Source organism: Oreochromis niloticus, linkage group LG14 (genome assembly GCF_001858045.2).
Source record: "Oreochromis niloticus isolate F11D_XX linkage group LG14, O_niloticus_UMD_NMBU, whole genome shotgun sequence".
Taxonomy (NCBI): Eukaryota; Metazoa; Chordata; class Actinopteri; order Cichliformes; family Cichlidae; genus Oreochromis; species Oreochromis niloticus.
In genome coordinates, this window is record NC_031979.2 from 40,243,087 (window position 1) to 40,262,509 (window position 19,423).

A 19,423-nucleotide genomic window follows, 5' to 3' on the forward strand; every position below is an offset into this window, starting at 1 on the left:
TTTATCTTGTTAGCTTGCAGTAAGCTTGTAACAAGCTAGTTTGCAATGTTAGTTAGCAATATTTTGTATGTTTTCAGTTTGATGGTCAAAGAGAAGGCGATGGTCAGAGGCCATTCTTCAATAAATCAGCACAAAAAAGGAAAATACGTCTGATTATTGGAGCATCGTTAGCTCGCTGGTGAAAACTAGAAACCTGAGGGTGAGGACAACACACCATTAACTTTCAATAGAAAATCAATTAGAATAGGCACTAATTGATTGATTTGATCCTTGTCAGGAGCCGTGTTACAGAGAAGGTAAAAGAAACAAGCTTACAGTCAAACACTCACATGCTGGGTGGAGCCAAAGCGATCATGCAGCCCCACCTGTGCTCGTACCTTTCCTTGTAATAACAGAGCAGGACTGTGTGGCTGAGTGTGTTCAGTGTTTATTACATTTCTGCAGCCTGATAGAAAACATTTCTCATTCTTTTCTCTACATTCTCAGGCAATAAAATAAAAGCAGATAAAACTTAAGGTGTTTTTTCCCTCACAGCAGCCACCTGACACGCAGCCTTGTGATTGGATGAGCCCTGACGCCCCCTTCAGGACAGACACAGAGTTTAAAATGAGCAGAGTTTCTTCTACTTCAGCTCTATTGTTGTTTACTGTACACACAGATTATTACACAGCTCCGACTCCTGACACACACACACACACACACTTGTCTGTCTACACTTGTGAGGACCTTCACTGATTTAACAACCAAGTCTGGATCTGCAAAGCTGAGGATGACTGAATGTCCTTACAATGCAGAAGCATCTTCATTGCATCTACCTACACAAGGACTCTTGTAGATGTGATGCACCCCCCAACTCATAACCTAACCCTGCTTCTAAAGGGTCTCGTAAAATCTGTCCCAAAGTGGAGAACCAAAGTTTTTATTTGTCCTCACAACGATAGACATACAAGAACACGCAAACGCACGCAGACACATCTTTCGCAGGAAGCAGCTGCTTCTTCTTCTGCTGAACAAAAGACGTCACATGGGAGCTGCGTAGAATTAGACGGTGAGGTCATCGGGATGGGAGGCGAAGCCAGCACACACTCCAAAACACGCACACCCACACCCACACATGCACAAACACTGACAATACACAGTGTATGGTTATTATCACAACACTGACTTTAACATGAATATTAAGCTTGTGGTTCAGGCGATCAAGTCCAGGTGAGCGGGCCGAGAGCGCCACCTGTCGTCAGAGTCATGTACCTGCACTGGGCAGGAGCTAAAGTTCAGCCATGTTTTAAGGAATCGTTGGTAATGAAGTCTGAGGTACCAAATCGTCAGTTCTTTAACGAATGAAGGTTAAATGTGTGTTGGATCTTTAACTTCGACAGTCTCTCATATTTGTTTACTCTGAGTATTTCTAAAGGTAATCCCACTCCTGGTCCAGCTGTTTACTGCCGAGGTCTGATGATGAACCCATTTTGAACTTCACGCCACCGTCACATCACATCATACCTCGAGCTCAGTGAGCAGCCGATTATTTCAAGCAATGAAAGAGTGGGAAAGACCGATGCAGAGCTTCAAAGACAGACTCCTGCTCACTGACTCGCTCAAAGATCAGGCAAATGGTTTGTGACAAGAGAAGCCATTACATCAGCTGTACCTGCAAGCTTACAGCCAATCACATTCCCCGCGCACCGAGCGGCTTAAAACTACAGAAAATCATTTAAATACATAATAATAAAAAATCTGAAGGCTACAAACATGACTGCATGTAGCTTGATATCTATACTAGTACATTAGGAGTATGTGGAGCTTCTTAGCTCATTGTGGAGATCATGTTTTATTTTTATAGTTTTATCGTGACTGGAAATGTTAGCTTCATGATAAAGTGTTCCAGTTTTGTGTTTTCACTGGTTGCACAAACTGTATCTGAAATGCAGTCCTGTGAGCTTTACTTCATTATACTTTTATATATTTATGATTCTTTCTATAACTAGTGTCTGAAACAGCAAACTTGAGTTATTATAAAACATTAGAAACAAATAAAACTGGGAAATTTGATTGACTTCCACTACTTCCCGTGTCACTAAGCTCTAAACATCCACCATTTCACCAGCGGCCCACACACTCAACACGCCCAGTTTCACCCACCAGCGTATATTTCCCACTTCTGTTTTAAGTTGTTTTGTTGGCAAATGGGTGAAAACTGGTTATGTGGAGCTGCATGTGAACCAGACCACTGTGACGTGGTAGATGTTCAGAGGTTCCCCGTTTACCTGATAAAGATGAACTACCAAAACACCATGCAAATAAATCGTCTATTTTTGTGAGATATAGGATTGTGTTTGGAGGGCATTTTGTTTTGAAATATTTTGAAAAACTCAGTTTTAGGATCAGGTTTTGGTTTTAAGCTGTTTCCTCTCTACTCACTGTTTGATTCACTGACACTGGTCTTTACCTGGAAGTGAGGCTGTGTCTCCTGATAACAGTGTGTTACTTAGTGGTTGCAGAGCGTTAACGTAGTGAGTCGGTTAAACTGTGCAAACTGGAAGGTGAGCTATGCTCTGTGTTACCTAAAGATAACGCTGGCTTTAAGGCAATCCTCGACAGACTCATTAAAGGGTTGTAATAGATTACAAAATGATGGAAAACCTTTTAAAATATATCACATCTGTCTTAATTTAGCGTAAGACAGTGGTTACAGCGTGGATTCAATTTGGACAAAGGACTCTGACAGATTATCTACACAAGAAACGGATCGAGGAGATAAATCTGAGAAAAAGTGTTTAAATGCTTAAAACCTCATAAATAACCCACGAAACCCTCGTTCCTCTCTTTAATCCTAATCTACACCCCTAAAACTGAAAACCTTCCAGCCAATGAGACGAAAGCTTCCTCAATAACTGAGTGGCCAATCACACACACACACACACACACACACACACACACACAGCCATGACTGATTATGTAACAGTTCAACTTTGTATGAGGTCATCAGTGATGTCATAGGAGGCGGAATTATAGAGCTCTTCCACACAATGGACAACACGCGCGCGCACACACACACACACGCGCGCACACACACACACGTGCACACACACACACACCAACCAAAGCCCATTAATAACATTATTAATCAATGACAGTGATAAAAGCAGGAATCATCGACACCGCCCACGTGGCTTCTTCTTCCTCGTCAGTCCTTCGTGTCTGTGTGACGTCCACCGAGTCCGTTTAGTTTCCACACAGGAAGTGAGTCTGATCGTCACTAAGTTACAGATTAACTGAAGCTGAAGATTACACCTGCCCCCCCCCCCCCCAAGAACCTGAACTCTAATTAAGACACTAACGAGTCTGTCAACCCATCAGCTGACAGACTGACCCCCCCCCCATTCCTGCACCACCCCAAGCTGGTCCTTTCAGGTCTGACTACCAGACTTCGCAGCGCTTCCCCGTATTCATGGGTGTCCCTTCAGGGCAGTTAAAGTGGCGGCTGAAGTCCGGAGAGTTGGCGAGCGTGCCGATGACTCTGTATCGGGGAGGACTGTGGGGGTCGGTCACCAGGCCCTCGTGAGCGCTCTCTGGTGTCCGAACTGAGCACCACACCTAAAAGAACAGAACAACAGAAATCTGCTGAGATGGGACAAATCTCGATACAGCATTTTCTTTCGTCTTTCAAATCAAATGTCTCACAATCATCTACTTCCTTTGAGCAACAGTAAGTAGATGACTAATTCGAGGACAGGTTCGAGGACAGATCCCTGGGGGACACCAGCGGTAACAGGAAACGGATGGCGTTTGACATTTTCTGAGTTGAATGAACAAATCCTATTTAGGGTTGGCGGTCTAGATCTCTAACTGAAAAAAACAAATTACTGAGCTTCTTGGTTTGTCTGCAGCGTCTCACCTGGGCAAATCCAACGAAGAAGAGCTGGTCATTGGTCAGGTTGACAGCAGGAAGTCTTTTCTCATCTCCGTTTCCCTGGATCCATGACCGATAGGCCTTAGGAGGAAAACACCAACACTCGGGTTAGTGGGAGGTGTTGACGTGTTACTGCAGCAGTTTGTGTTCCTACTCACGTGATACGCGGCCTTTAGCCCCCCGTTGTCAGCGATGTTTTCTCCGAGTGTCTGTTTTCCGTTGATGTGTTCGCCGTTGACGGTGTAGTGGCCGTACTGATCCACCATACACTCGGTTCGCTGACGAAACGCCTCCACGGACGAGTTCTGCCACCACGGCCTCAAGTTTCCCTCTTTATCATACTCACGACCTGATGGACACAAGGACCACATTGCAGCTGTGTTGGTACTTTCTTGAGGTAATCAGGATTACCGTCCGTGGTGAAGATAGTTTGGTTCTCCAATCATTTAACGCTCCTGTTTTTGTGCCAGTTTGGAGCCTGAGCCTGTTTTAGGCTCCCGTTAAACATGATTTAGTTCCAGCTCATTAGCTTAAATTATGTCTTGATGCATTCTCAATCATCCAGGAAAGTAAATCTCCAAAAGTTGAATCTGTTCATCTGGACGTAGCGTTTTGTGGGAGAAACGTTTCGTCACTCATCCAAGTGACTTCTTCAGTCTCAGCTGACTGCAACAAGTTTTTCTAAAATTTTACTTAAAAATGGTAAGTTGGATTCAGGTCTGTGGTTATTAAAATCATTGCAATCCAAATTGCTCTTCTTCAGAAGGGGCCTCACCACCGCCGTTTTAAAGGCAGCAGGGAAGACACCGACTGAAGAGAGCAATTCATCATGTATAAAAGCTCAGCTTCAAAAAATCCATAAAGTGTTTTAAAAAGTGAAGAGGGGATTGGATCTAAAAGACATGTGGTGGGTCTCACTGTGGAGAAAACTTAAGGTTCTCAGCATTAACCAGGACAAAGCTGTCCAGTGTCTCCTCAGGTACAGTCGAGCCCTCAGATGTGTTTAAAATCATAACACGAGAAGATAAAATATCACATCTGATGGTGTTGATTTTTCCCCTGAAGTGGTCTGCAAACTGCTCACAGAGTGAGTCTGTGGGGTTCTTTGGGAGCTGTTAAAATCAGGGTTAAATAAGTGATCTATGGTGGAGAAGAGGACCTTGGGATTATTTTTGTTATTACTGATTATTTTGGCGAAGTATGAATTTCTTGAATTCCTTAGTGTATTATTGTACATTTTAAGTTGCTCGCAAAGTATTTGATAGTTGATTTCATTTTTATTTTTCCTCCATCTCCTTTCTGCTGCCCTGCAATTTCTTTTGAGTGTTTTGACTTCTTCGTTTCTCCAGGGTGATACACGTTTTACGTTAATCTTTTTGGTGGTGAGTGGAGCAACGGAGTCAAGGCTTCTCTTCAGTTTGAGGTTAAAATGATTAATAATAAAATCACAGGGTGCAGGTAGAATCACAGGGGGGCATTGGTCTAAAACCCTGGTAAAATTTGCAGCCACTTCAGAGGTTAGATAGCGCCTCCTCATAGTTCGCGCCGAGGTCTCCCGCTGAATAAAACCGGTGATGTTAAAAAACACACAGTAGTGGTCAGAGACAGCCAAGTCAACAACAGAGGACACACTGGTGGACAGCCCATGGGTGATGACCAGGTCCAGAGTGTGTCCTCTGTTGTGAGTCGGCTGCGTGACGTGCTGGGTAAAATCCATACAGTGAAGAATGTTTAAGAATTCTTTTGATGCAGGGTGAGAAGGATTATCTATGTGCAGGTTAAAATCACCGGTTAGAATTATCATGTTATATTTTGAATGTTTGTTTGTTAAAAACTCTGAGAATTCCTTGATAAAAGCAGCACTGTCTTTAGGTGGTCTATAAATTGTGACAGATAAAACTGGAGGGCTGCTAAAAACAATAGCGTGGAATTCGAAAGTGGTAAAATGATCAAATAAAATGTGTTTGGTGGTGAGTGTGTTGTTGGTTAAAGATGCAGTCCCACTTCTAATAGAAAAGGAGAAATTAAAATTTGGTGGGGAGGCCTCAGTGAGAACAACTGGTGCGTCCGAGCCCAGCCATGTTTCAGTTAAAAATAAACAGCCAAGTTTATTATCTAAAATTAAATCATTAATAATAAAAGACAGAGAGCGGACATTTAAAAGTGCCATACTGATCGAGACTGGTGGATGTTGACATTTTTGAAGAGGCCGGAGGTTATTAATGTTTTTGGAGTTACTGGATTTATGATAATTCTGTTGCTCTCTGTTTGTGATTATGACGAGTATTGTGTTGACAACACATCACAACACGTCGGCTGCACGTGCGCCCCGGGCAGCCGACTTCAATCAGACTTCAAAGCGGCACGACGGGAACGACAGTCGGGTGTCGGATCCTCAGTCGTCCGTTAATAATCATCCCACCTGAGAATAAACACACCGTCACGCCCGGCCTGAGCGCAGTGAATCAGTTATGAGCTGGAGTGAAACGGACGCGATCAGACTCACCCTGATCATCAAAGGCATGCGTGAGCTCGTGGCCCATCACCACCCCAATTCCACCAAAGTTCAGTGCCCTGAAAACACAAACACACACACAGCAGTCAAAACGTTTACCCACACACCGAGTCCAGAAACAGGAAGCTGCGATTTGTCTGGAAGTTTGTTTTTTATAAAAAATAAGTTTTTTTGAAGTTTATAATTTAGTATTTTTATATATTCACAGTACGCACACATACATGGTGCTGATGACCGGATCAGCACTTAATCAGAACTTTATACCCAAACTCAGTGATGCTTTAAGCCACACCCACAAACTGAAAGTCTAAAGTCCTGCCAGCGCCCCTACAGTCAGCAAAGCTCATTACAACAACAATAAAAGCAAACAGCATCCTGAAGAGTGTGAAAGCTGCAGAAAAGAACATGTAAAGCACAAATTTTAACTTTGCTTATTGTAATAAAACATGTTGTAAGTCTCAGACAGACAGACAGGTGGACGCATGGACAGGTAGATACTGAGGTAAACAGACTTGGGGTGGTCGTGGGCGTAGAAGGGAGCTTGCAGGATCCCAGCAGGGAAGACGATGCCGTTCTTAGTGGGCATGTAGTAGGCATTAACTGTAGGAGGAGTCATACTCCACCTGGAGGAGGACAGGAAACAAGGAAAGGATTGGGAGGAGGAGGACAGGAAGAGAGAAAGGAAGAGGAGGAAGAGGAGTTAATCTGCGGTCCAGCCATACTGTATAAATGTTCAGGGATCGTATTTGCAAAGTGTCGAATCTCAGCAAAGACGAGTTACTGAGCAGCTGTGATGTGAACCAAAGCTGCTCTTCCAGCACAAACACCAGCTAATCTGTTGGTAGATCTATAAAAACCACTACGACTCTCTGCACATACTCGAAACAGTGTGGACGAGTGTGGACAGGATTAGCTCTGCGCTAAACTACAAAGATAACCTTTCCCCTTTGCAACAATCAGCACCAAGACGAGCAATGTCAGCCTCATGTACATCGATCCCGTTTGGTCCTGGGATATCTCGTCATCAACCATGAATTGTATCAAACACAGATGATACAAATATACTGAATAAGCTGGTATTTTACACAGCCTGCCTCCAGCCGCGGTTTCACACATTGATGGAAGCATAAGCGTAGTTCAGTGCCAGTCAGAGTCAGCTCGGTGTCACCTGGAGAACTGTCCCTGACCGGGAAACCTCATCCGTGTTTATCTTCAGTGCTTCTGTAACACCATTCATACGTGACTCCGAAGGGACAAATGCATCTGATTCAGTTTAAAACCTCACATTACAAATACGTCAGGTTTAAACCACAGGTGTGCTCTCTCTGAGACTTGACCTTTGACCTTTACCGGGGCCAGCCAATTCATTTTCCCAAACATGTACATGAGAAACTAAAGACTTGAGACTGAGCGCACAGCGTTACCTCTGACCTCATAAATAAAATAGTGAAAATCCTCCATCCTCCCTGTTTTTAATGCGAGCTCTGGTCCCGTCATTTTGTTAACTAAAAGTCTTTGATGTGTAGGTTTAAATTGGTAAAACAATATAAATAATATAAACTGAAGGTTACACTGCGTTACACTGTGAGTACAACCGCTGAGGACGTGTGCGTCTGTATATGTGTGTAGCTGCGCCTCCTCCTCGGCGTGTATTAGTGACATCTGTGGTGCACTGATGCACGTGAGCATTACTGGTCTTTGTTGGGAGTCTTCCTCAGCTGGTCGGCCATCACTCGAGCAGAGAAGTTGTAGAAGTTCAACATGTTTTGGAAGAAGCTGTCGTCTGACACTTCATACTGAAACACACAGACCCAAGCTGTTAGAATACATGAAGGCGAACAGCAGGGGGCAGCACAGCACCACCCAAACATTGTGAATCTCGACCAGTCGTATGCAGAGAGCACCATTACACCCACATTAACGTCATACTGCACGAAGCGAGGTAACAATTTCAGAACTGCCAAACATGGACCTGAGGCGTCAGCAGAATGGATGGAGACACCGCTGGAGTCCTGAATCTGATTTAGGATGGTTTTCACAGTGTTTAAACCCTCAGCGTGCACTGTGCAGACGACTGATTACCACCAGTCGTCTTTCTTGGAGCACTTCTTGGTGCTGCCACTTCAAAGCCCTGTGACACCGTGTCATGTTTCCAGGTCTGGCTGTTGATTGGCTCTCTGGGAGCAGGGGCGGGATAACCACCATCACTTACTTGAGTTGGTTTGCAGAGGTCTGAGTGATGTTTAGCAGTGTTCACTCACCCCGTCATAAACATCGTCCAACTCCTTGGAGTCCAGGATGAATTCTGGGAATCCGATCATGTCATAGATTGCATCTGCCTAACGAGGAGTACACAGACAAATCAGTCTTTAACCTTTCTTGCAGGTGCAACTTTCAGCCTTTTTCTGCCTCTTTTCCTGGTTCTGTTAATATTATTTACAGTGAACACTTTAAGCTCAGCTCAGGTAGCCTAACCCATCTGTAAACCTAACCATCACCAACATTTTCTTTCTCCCACATTTCAACACCCCAGGTGTACAAACTTTAAGTTGCATATGCGCTGTGTTTGTGTGTCTGTGTGGACCTTGTCCTTTGCAGCCTGTCTCGTCTGGTCGTCCATCCAGCTGAGTTGGTCTAGCGCTTCTTTGAACGCCGACCGGATGGCGTTGATCATCTTTTCAGCCTGTAAGAGATGAGCGAGTGAGCTCAAACCAACCAGACCTCAATCAGACCTCATTACGAAGTTTCCGAAGGCAGGGCCTGCTCAGTGACTCACGATCTCTTTGCTTTGTTTGTCAAACGTTGCCTTGACGAACAGCGCTCCCAGCGCAAAGCCCAGGGTGTCGTCAGTGTTCCCAATGCAGGTCTGCCAGCGCGGGGTGCAGGACTACGACAAAACACATGCAGTTACAAACTCCTAGGCCCAGTTAGACCAGAGCAGGTGAGTCCACAACCAGTTAGAAGCAGTTAACCTGCTACAGATTGGTATTAGCATAAAGAAGCAGCTGCATGTTGAAACCAGTCCTGAATGATTGAACCAGTTGGCACCAACTAAGGTATCACTTCCTTCCTTGGCATAACACATGAAACTAAGCGTGAGCTAACCAATTTAATCCAACTTTATTTATAGAGCACTTTAAAAACAACATGGTCGACCAAAGTACTTTCCAGTAAAAAACAGTGAGTAAAAAAACTGTAACCCCCAGGAGGAGTGAATGCTTTCAGACATGACCTTAGTAACAATCAGACCAGCTCTGAGTTTCTCGTGTTGGCGTGTGTCTAAGTTGTAACAGGAAAACAACAAGAATTTTAATTACGATGCACAGTATTTTATCGTCAGTGTTTAAACAACACACTGATAGCTGTTTCCAGATTGTTTTAAGTATTCCTTAAAACAGAGGTTCCCAAAGTGTGGGGCCCGCCCCCTAGGGGGGGCGCAGAGCCATTGCAGGGGGGCGCGGTATGAAAAGAAAAGAAAAAAAAAAGAGCGCTTGGACACTGTGGACAGGTTTTTGACGGGGCTCCCACACAAACGCAAAGCAGGAGATGAAGCATCGCCAAATATGTTTCCAAACCAACTTCCTTCCAAGCCAAAGACAGGAAAATATGGTGAAGCATATCTTCCCTTTGGCTTCACCTGCACAAGTGCCAAGGTAGGTCTCCCCTGCAAAATTAGTTTCCCTGCGTCGGGAGCAGCGCTGGGCTCTCCAAATCACGGACAAACAGGATCCCACATTCTTGATTTTTAGTTCACAAACACTTCTTGTAATAACTAACTACTCCTGACATTAAATGTCAGGAGTAGTTAGTTATTACAAGAAGTGTTTGTGAACTAAAAATCAAGAGCTAACATGATGTTAGCTCTTTATGCAGTAAAGTTACAGTGGGATACAAATAATATCAGGCTGATCCTGCCGTAATTTGTTCCCCCGGTTCAAATCACGGACAAACAGTATCCCACAGCTGTTTATGTGTTTAAACCCATTTTGCACAGAGAGACATTTTTTGAAAAATGTATTGACAGCAATGTTGAATATTATTACACAGGAAAAAAGGGGGGGGGGGTTAGGTGGGGGGGCGCGAACATTTTTCTTGTAAAAAAGGGGGGCCTGGCAAAAAAAGTTTGGGAACCACTGCCTTAAAACAACCTGGAGGGTAGAATATCACTCTACCTGAAGGGCACCGACTGGCTGGAACCCAGACACCATATTACAGCTTATATTTACAAAACAATGTTTGCGGCACATGAAGTTTTCCAGTATGCAACTTGTTAAGTCGTCTTTCTGACTTTAGCAGGATTACCAGTTGCAGCACTAACACTAATGTGTTTATCAGCAGCAGTGGCACTAGTATTTGAAGCTTCAGTACCTTCTTTGTTCCATACAGACTCTCCAGCAGTTTGTCCTGAGCGTTCTCGAAGCGTTGGTCCAGACTGGCAACGCTCTTCTGAACCAACGTCCACATCATGTAGTTGTTCAGCAGACTGGAGACACACACACTTCCAATTACACACCAACCAGGCAGATTTAATAAGTAGGGCAAGCAGGGCAGGAGAAGCAGGGGAAGGGAAAGCAGAGCAGGAAGCATGCCAGGGGTAGGGCAAACAGGGCAGGGCACGCAGTGGAAGGGCAGGCAGGGCAAGGCAGGAGAAGCAAGGGCAAGCAGGGTAAGGGCACGCAGGGGCAGGAAGCATGCCAGGGTCTACGTCACTGTGGGACATGTTGGTGAACGATAAGTTTGTACAGGTTTAATTTAGAGCTTTCAGAACTGAGCAGTCAGTGTTGTTCTGCTAATAGTATTGCACCAGACGCACGTAAACACAGACATAGGTGTTTGATTATTTTTTGACGTTCATTCTTTAAGATTGTACTCGAGAAGTTATTCCTTTAGAAACCGTACTCGTCCTATTTTCTGTTTCACAGTTATTTAGCTTCATATCTTTAGCTGGTGTGTGATTTGGCTTTTTTATCTGTGCATATTTCTAAAGTTAACCCTCTCATTTCTCAGGCTGCAGCAGTGAGTCAGTCCCCACAGACATCCATCCATCCATCCATTCGCTTCCGCTATCCTTTTCAGGGTCGCGGGGGGCGCTGGAGCCTATCCCAGCTGTCATAGGGCGAGAGGCAGGGTACACCCTGGACAGGTCGCCAGTCTGTCGCAAGGCCTCCCCACAGACACCTGTGCTCAAATGTCCGGCTTCACAGCAGTGTGCATACCTCACACAACTGAACTACTGTTTTATCGTTCACCTATTTAAGCTTTAAGGTTGAAATTGTTCAGGGCAGGGAAGGTTTTAAATGCATTTACCTGACAAAAAATTTGTCTGGTTAATGATTAATGGTGTCAGTGATGTAGACTGCACACGTGCTTGCTAATGCTAGCTCATAGTGAACCCCAGCGCGTCTCCAGACGAGCCTTTAAAGGTGTCACAGCTGTAAACAGTCGATGTTTGGAATCATTGAAAATTTTGCTTTAAAAATTCAGGATCAGAACAGCTGATTATTATAATTAACAGGTGACCATAAACATCTTTGAAGTTTCTGGAAGCAACTTTTTAATTTCATCAGTAAACTTGCTTATAAAAAGGCAGCAGTTATATCTGTGTGCGTCTGCTGATACACACAGATACAACACACACTGTTAGCTGATGAGGCATTAAACAAAGAGGTGCTGATCATGATTATTACAGCTCATCCTGAAGGGAACATGAACGTCTCTGAGTGGGAGTCACGGCGCTGCTCAAACCTGCACTTCATTCATCAGAGAGCACAGTCTGACAATTCATGTCAATAAGACCTGTGTGTTGCCTCTGTGGGGGTGGGGCAGTGGATGGCGGCTGACCTGCGGTCTGTCTTGTTGATCAGCTCCGACACCTGCTGCAGGTACTCTTTGGCATACAGGACGACGGGTTCAGTGTCGTTTAGCTCCAGAGGAGACAGAGAGGACGACAGGTAGTCCAACCAGTCGATGGCTGGAGCCAGCAGCTGGAAAAGCAGAGACATCGGGACACGTCACAATAAAACTGACCCCAGCAATGAACCAATCAACGGGGAAAATGAGACAAAGGAGCATCTGAAGAAGGACGAGGAGACACAGGTGAAGCCAGTCAGGAGGATAACAGTGTTGGGAAAAGAACAGAGGAGGGAAGTAAAACAGAGAATCCCAAAGGAGACGCCAACGTCCAGAAAGAATAAAAAAACATAACCACGAAGACCAAAGCAGAGACATCAGTGTTTAAAGAGGCTGAGACTGCAGGCCAGCAGGTTTATATCATAGACGTCTGCATGCACACATATGTGTGTTTACAGGGACACATATGTACACAAGTGTGTTTGCATGCATACGTATGTAAACGTGTGTTTGCATGCATAGGTATGTAAACGTGTGTTTGCATGCATAGGGTGTAGATACACTGTCAGTTTGTTCTGCATATAAAGGCCTTACACTCGAGCACTCGGTGTTTGCCGGGGTTAGAGACCAGATATACCCCAAACTATCACCCAAAACACCCTAAACAATATAATTTCATCTTACAACTTACTTAGTCACAAAAATAAATTCAAAATAATTAGCGAATATTTTATATTTGCGGTACGAAAAACAGGCAAATTTTCCACAAATAATTTGGAGCTACGTTCCACAGATGAATCCACAAATACCAACTCACGAACAGGCAAACTGACTTCATGCCCATCTCAAACTTAGCAGCTCCTGTTTGTCTGTGAGAAAGAGCAGTGGGGCTTTTAACAGGGCTGCCTGTCTGTCAGCAGTAATCCTCAGTGTGGGAGCAGACTGCACCACCCGGGGGGAGATGCAGAGATGAAAAGCTAATCCCTGCTGTCTGCTTTGCTTCAACTTCAAACAGTCAGAAAGTCAAAAACTGAAGTGTGGAGACTCTGTGGGGAGGAAACACTCCACAGCGAACGAGTGGAGGCTTTTTTAAGACAATGGCACAGAAAGCAGCAGCTCACAGCTTTGACACGTTTTGCTCTCCGATCAGCGAAGCCCACGTAAAGTTTCCACAGCCATGTTCCACCAGCAGAGGGCCCTAAACAACATGACTTCACCATAAGGTTGTGTACAGCGGACCAGCAGTCCTCACAGCAACAGGATCTAGGGTCTGAGGCCGGCTGAGGTCATTGGGTTTGTCCGCCCCGTGTCAGGCTACGTCACATTCCCACACTGGCCGTAGACGTGGACACGAATGGCTTTCTGCGTCTGCGTTACTCTGCGACGGACTGAGGATGGGGCCAGGTGTACCCCGCATTTCACCCTGCTACAGCAGAGCAGTGGGCCTCTAGACCCCCACAATACTGCAGCGCATAAGTGGAACACGGATGCATCTCTGACATAAACAGATCACAAATCACCAGTTTTACCTTCTTTCCTGTGTTACCTACACACAGCAGCCAGGCCTGTGCACACTCACTGAGTACACAGAGTCTGAGTCTGGCTCAGTCGTGGTTTGGGCTGAGTGTCAGTCGGTGGCGTTGGAGATCTTTGTTAAAAACGATGACTTATGAACTCGGAAAAGTGCCATCATGAATACAGGAAAGCTTCTAATTGGCTGCAGCTTCATTTCTATCGGTCAGAAATGGGCCTGCCCAGAGCCGGACCTCAGCATCACTGAACCAGTGTGGGCTCATCCTGACAGGGAACAGAAGGCAGAAACATCCAAAGAAGAAGCCTGGAGAACTGAAGATCCCCACAGACAGCTGCTCACACCAAACGTTCACTTTCAGCTCATTAGAAATGCACAAACTCTGTTTTTGTCTCATGTGCTATATTTCATATGTTTCAATAAATCACTCTGCCTATTTTCATTGACTCAAGACCTTTGCACAGTACTGTACAGCCTGCAGAGTCTGTTCTTTTGTTCTCTTGATCGTCTAATTATCAGATTAAACAAGTCCCTGGAAATATATCAGCTTCTTGGGAGTCTCATTTTCACTTCATTTCACACTGTAAAATAGAACGATTAAAAAAGGTGCAAAAAATATAAATTAAGATGCTTCAATAAGCAAAATCAAAGCATCTGAAACAATAAATAAAAAGCCTACAAAAAGAATTAAAATGAATGTCGTCAAAAAACAGAAAAGAGACGAAGAGGAGGAAGAGTCCAGACTGCTGAGGTCTCCTCCATCTTCACATCAACCATGTTTATATAATAACCTGTTATCTAACCTCCCTCCCTCTCTCAGAGATGCAGTCACATAGCAACGACTCATGGCAACGGTCGCCATGGGGAACCCCGAAGCGTCTGCAGCCCTGAAGGACAGAGAGCTGCAGCAGAGAGGCTGCGCCGCCACGACATCAGAGCCACAACGCCGACGATGAAACACGTCTGCTGTATTACTGGGGCCACCGCAAAGATGGCAGGAGGACGCGTCAGAGGAACGCGAGGACAAAACACAAACGCAGTCTGAGCGCTGCAGAACAAACGCTGTAATCTGACCTGAGATCAGATCTGATCTCAGGTCGGAAATGAACCCAAACCCAGTTAGCAGCAGGAAAGAGAACGCACGCAAGCGTCACGCTGATAAACACTAATGAACATGTCAGTCGTCCGTTTGTCTCCATCACCCCTGACACCCACCGCCCGTGACCTATGACCTGTTGTCCGACTGATTCTGTCAGAGTCAGGTTTCGTCTGCTCGACGCGTCTCTGAAGCTCTTTGATTTTCTAAACCTGTCGGTGACTTTTTGAATATTTCAAACAAACATTTTGCTGACAGTGAATTCTGCACATGTGACGGTGTTATCAGAGCCCGTTTCACAACATGACAGCTGTGTGCGCAAGCGAATCAAACACAATACAAAGTGAAGAACTGAAGCCTCCGTTCACATCTGCGACTACGTAGACTCAGACCTCGTGACTCAAACGACCAGAGCTCTCGGCTCAAAACAGAAACGGCGACGAGCCGGGTGCACACAGGTAAAGATTCACTTCCTGTCCGACTTCAGGGGAAATAACCTTGGACGTGGGAGGAGAGGCTCTGAAACCTCACGTCTTTCAGATGTTTGCCAAACATCACTAGGCCCCTTCAGTAACAAAGGGCCGTGATGTAACCAGACACAGAAACCAATCAGGACGCCAGCCTCACCTGCAGCTCCGCGATGGTGACCTTGTGGTAGATCTTCTCTTCGTCTCGCCGCTGGTCCTGTGGGACGGTGATGTTGGCAAGCGCTGTCTCAAAGTCCATAATCTGTTGCATCTGAGCCTGAGTGGAGCTCCTCTCGCCCCCCAGCAGCATCCCCAGCTCCACCATGTAGTCCAGGTACGCCACCAACACCTGGAAGAAGTCAGATTTATTCTATTTAAGCTTCAATAAAGTCAACATGTCACTGGAAGAGGTACACCGCTCCAGGTATTCTTACCTTCTCATTGGCTGTCTTGTTAAGGTAATAGTCTCTGGACGGCAGAAAGAGCCCCGATTGGTCCACCTGCAGAAGAGATCGACATGGTAACTCTGTGACAGCACAGAAGTCATTTGAAACCTTCTCTTTCTGCTGTCGCAGCCAAATACTGTCCAGCCTCTACTCAAAATGATAAAAATATTAAGATGTTCCCAAAATAGTTCAAGAGTCAAACAGCAAACACATCTGCAGAAGCTTGAAGCATAAATATATCCTAACAGTATTAAATAGTTTAAGTTAAAGAGGAAACATTTTACTGAGACAGATGTTCATTCATCGGCTGAAAGTGTCACCAGGTGTTTCTGCTTCACCTGAATGACGTTGCTGTTGGAGTTTTTGGGATCGGCGCTGACTCCGACGCTGAAGAACGGCTGAGCTCGGTACGGACCGGAGACCACCTTCAGAACTTCCATGAAGTTGTCTTTGTCCCAGGGACCCGTCATGTTCCAGCCTCCAATCTGCACATAGTTCACATATTTACTGGAATAACAAACCAGAAACGTGGAAATCCTTGGATGTTAAACAGAACACCGTCATCCAAAATCCCATTTCCTGTAAATATATTGATGGCAAACCTAAAGTTCAACGTGTTGTAGATGATAAAGTGAGGACCATACAGCAAAGAAAACTATCAGGTGCCCCTCTTTGAGCTGGACTCGGTGACAGTGGGAAGGAAAAACAAATGAAAGTGTAAAAATAAAATGTAATACTGAAGTTATCACTTCTCCGTTTTTACAGACAGAATTCTAACCCTGTACACTGATGATACGTCATTATTGATTTTGCTACATTTAAACAGTTTCCATCCAGGATTCATTTTACTCCAATTAGGAAACATTCCACAGGAAGGAAGCACAGGATTACTTCAAAATAAAAGCTTAAAAGAAATAACTGTTAAAAAACTGGAATAAAACCAACTAAAGATTTTAAACAAATATTACAAAATTTATCACAAAGATGCTGCTACAGTCCTGTGATAAAAGGTCCAGGTGAAACTATTGTAATACTTGCAGTTTTATTATTTTATAATAATAAATGTTATTGTAACTGATCAAACAGGAAGTTTCAAGCAGTAGCAGAGCGAGAACACGCCGATTGGTCCAACAATCATGTTTATAGTGTTCATTAAGTTTCTAAAAACACACGATGGAATAACATGTTTGCTTTTCCCACACTTTGTGTTGAATCATGCAGATTTCTGTGTTGTGTTTTGATATGGGAAGCTTCTGAGCTACAACAGTAAATGTGCAATAAATGGAACAATAATGTTCCCATTCCCGTGTGTGTACTTTGTCCTCTGCATTAAGAGTTCAGCCGATCGCTCCGTGTCCTTTACTTTGGGGTAATTTGATTAAGCAGCTTGACTGTGGTCACAACACAACATTAAACCATTGTGGTAATTTCTTATGATAACATATAAGAGATCCTCAGTATTGTATAAATTAAAAAGGATTTTCACCACCAAACACAAAGATCCTGAGGGCGGTCCAAAAGAAAAAGTCATTTTTCTGAGATGAAAACAATGTCTCTGTTTCCTCGTTAATCTCTCATTTCTCCTGCGATTCGTTCTGCAGGACAAAAACCCTCCAAACTCACTCACTGCTGCCTCCAACCTTAAACACTTGGAGCAAATTTACCTGAGTGATGCGGTTACCATGGTGACAGGCTGTACCTTGGTGATGAGGTCTATGAGAGGCTGAGCTCCGAGCTCTTCGATCCTCTGGGTGTTGAGGCAGGACAGGTAGTAGGACTGAGTCTTCCTCTCTGCTTCGCTGCTGCCGTTAAACGTCCCGTTCTCTAAAGAATGAAAACAAACTTTGAAAACTAAGAAGTCCACCTTTAGAAAGCTGGCCGTGTGCTCGTCTTATGCAGCAACAGTAAAGTTTCACAGTGTTTTATTTTTTTGTTTGTTTTTGTTTTTTGCCTGTTCCGTTTGGCTCTCAGAATTATTGTCTAAAGGCGAAGAAAGATGCCCAACGGATTTACTTTACCAAATGGACCATCCCAGCCTTGCCGTAATGGTCCATTTGATTCACCTTTGTTTTTATTGTTTATTTTATTTTATTTTCACTTGCTTGGGACAGACTTGACTGGGGAAAAGAAAGGGGAGAAAGACAGAGGGAAAGAAAAACAGCTGAGAAGAGGGACGGTGATAAAGGGCAAAAAACAAAAACAAACAAAACAAACAGACAAAAAATACATATATCGATCACCTGGATCACCTGCTGAGAAAGAAAAAAGAGAAAACAAGCAGAAAAAAGAAGAGCAATATAATAAACAACATCACGATGATCTATGTGTAAAAACTAAATATTAAACATTATTGTGCAGCACGTTGATCGACAGCGCACAGTGTGCTTTGAGGTAGGAGCCAAAAAGGGTGTAGTTTGTGTGTGTGATCACCCGTGTGTACACCTGTGAGCATGAACGCGCTTGTATTTAAAAGGTTCCTTCATGTAATGATCTGCTAGAGGGTGTGGGGGGCCACTGCCCCGTCCTCCAGGGCATGAAGCAGGTATGGAGGAGATCAAAACTCCAGACATCCAGAGGCCCCCAGAACACAAGAGACCAAGGAAGACCAACAGAGGGGCAGCCGCGCCACTATCCCAGAAAGAGCTGAGGAGAGTCCCAGATGAGGGGTCACTCAGCAGCCGCGGAGCAGAAGCCAGGGGGGTTGCAGTGACGTGCCCGTGAGCTCCGCCGGCAGCCAGCTGTGCCTGAGTGACCGAGCCCCAGGCCGAGAGGCCGAGGGCACCCCATCCCCGAAGTGGCCCGAGCGAGCCCCAGGCTCCAGGCCCCGATAAGCAGCCACCAGGAGTGAGCCAGTGTGTACCTGGACGCCCACCCCCGGACACAAAGAACCACCAATGCACCGATGTCTGAGGGCGTCCGCCACTGGCAGGGGAAGTGGTGGGGGAGATAGGCCTCCAAACCTTGGAGGGCCTGAGATGTCCCCAGAGAGGTGGCGTCTGATACCCAACCTGACATATAGACACAGACATACAGGCACACACAGATACAAACATCCATTCCCACCCTCATGCTCTCATATGCAATTACTCAACACTCATCCAACGTGGAGACAGACATAAAGAGACGCTGTACACACAATCACACTCCCCAAGCGTACTCTAAGCCCCGGGTCTAGGTACCCTTGCCCCTGGAGGGGGAAACAGCACCCAGACCCAGGTGGTGTTACCCTTTTCCCTGCGGTGGGGAGAAGCAGACCGCCCCGACTCCGCAGCAGCAGGGAGGCCCCACATTCCAGACCCCAGTCGGATGGCCAACTCCTCCTCCCAGCCCCCCCGCCCCAACAGGCTGCAGAGAACGGGGGTGTGAGAAGACTCCAAACCTCCCTCCACCTGCTCATATGTAGTGTTGATGTATGTGTGTTCTAAGGTGCATTTAAAACCCAGGAGGGCATGGAGCTACCTGCCAGAGAGCAGCAGGTAAGCGCATATCCCCTCCTGATAGCCCTCAATGTCTACGTGTATTTAAAATTGAGAGGTGGGCAACGACGCCAGGGGTGAGGTGTACACCCTGATGGTCTTCTGGATGCCGTGTAGCGTGCCCACCCC

The 19,423-nt window shown here is 45.3% G+C and overlaps 1 protein-coding gene across 3 annotated transcripts in view; it reads right to left on the minus strand.

Annotated features, from left to right (window-relative positions):
• Nucleotides 1-411: 411 nt before the first annotated feature.
• ece2b (endothelin converting enzyme 2b) overlaps nucleotides 412-19,423 on the minus strand; it is a 39,173-nt gene continuing 20,161 nt past the window's right edge. For 2 of the 3 annotated variants that reach the window (XM_019355467.2, XM_025897981.1), the window contains exons 5-19: nucleotides 17,518-17,642; nucleotides 16,157-16,303; nucleotides 15,807-15,872; nucleotides 15,533-15,721; nucleotides 12,270-12,412; nucleotides 10,797-10,911; nucleotides 9,205-9,315; nucleotides 9,013-9,111; nucleotides 8,690-8,767; nucleotides 8,121-8,224; nucleotides 6,941-7,051; nucleotides 6,420-6,487; nucleotides 4,072-4,262; nucleotides 3,899-3,994; nucleotides 3,421-3,597 (exon numbers count right to left, since the gene is read on the minus strand). In XM_019355467.2, coding sequence (XP_019211012.1) covers nucleotides 3,421-3,597; nucleotides 3,899-3,994; nucleotides 4,072-4,262; nucleotides 6,420-6,487; nucleotides 6,941-7,051; nucleotides 8,121-8,224; nucleotides 8,690-8,767; nucleotides 9,013-9,111; nucleotides 9,205-9,315; nucleotides 10,797-10,911; nucleotides 12,270-12,412; nucleotides 15,533-15,721; nucleotides 15,807-15,872; nucleotides 16,157-16,303; nucleotides 17,518-17,642 — 1,820 coding nt within the window. Of the gene's footprint in view, nucleotides 3,598-3,898; nucleotides 3,995-4,071; nucleotides 4,263-6,419; nucleotides 6,488-6,940; nucleotides 7,052-8,120; nucleotides 8,225-8,689; nucleotides 8,768-9,012; nucleotides 9,112-9,204; nucleotides 9,316-10,796; nucleotides 10,912-12,269; nucleotides 12,413-15,532; nucleotides 15,722-15,806; nucleotides 15,873-16,156; nucleotides 16,304-17,517; nucleotides 17,643-19,423 lie in introns of all 3 variants that reach the window. The other variant, XM_019355465.2, reaches the window with a different exon arrangement.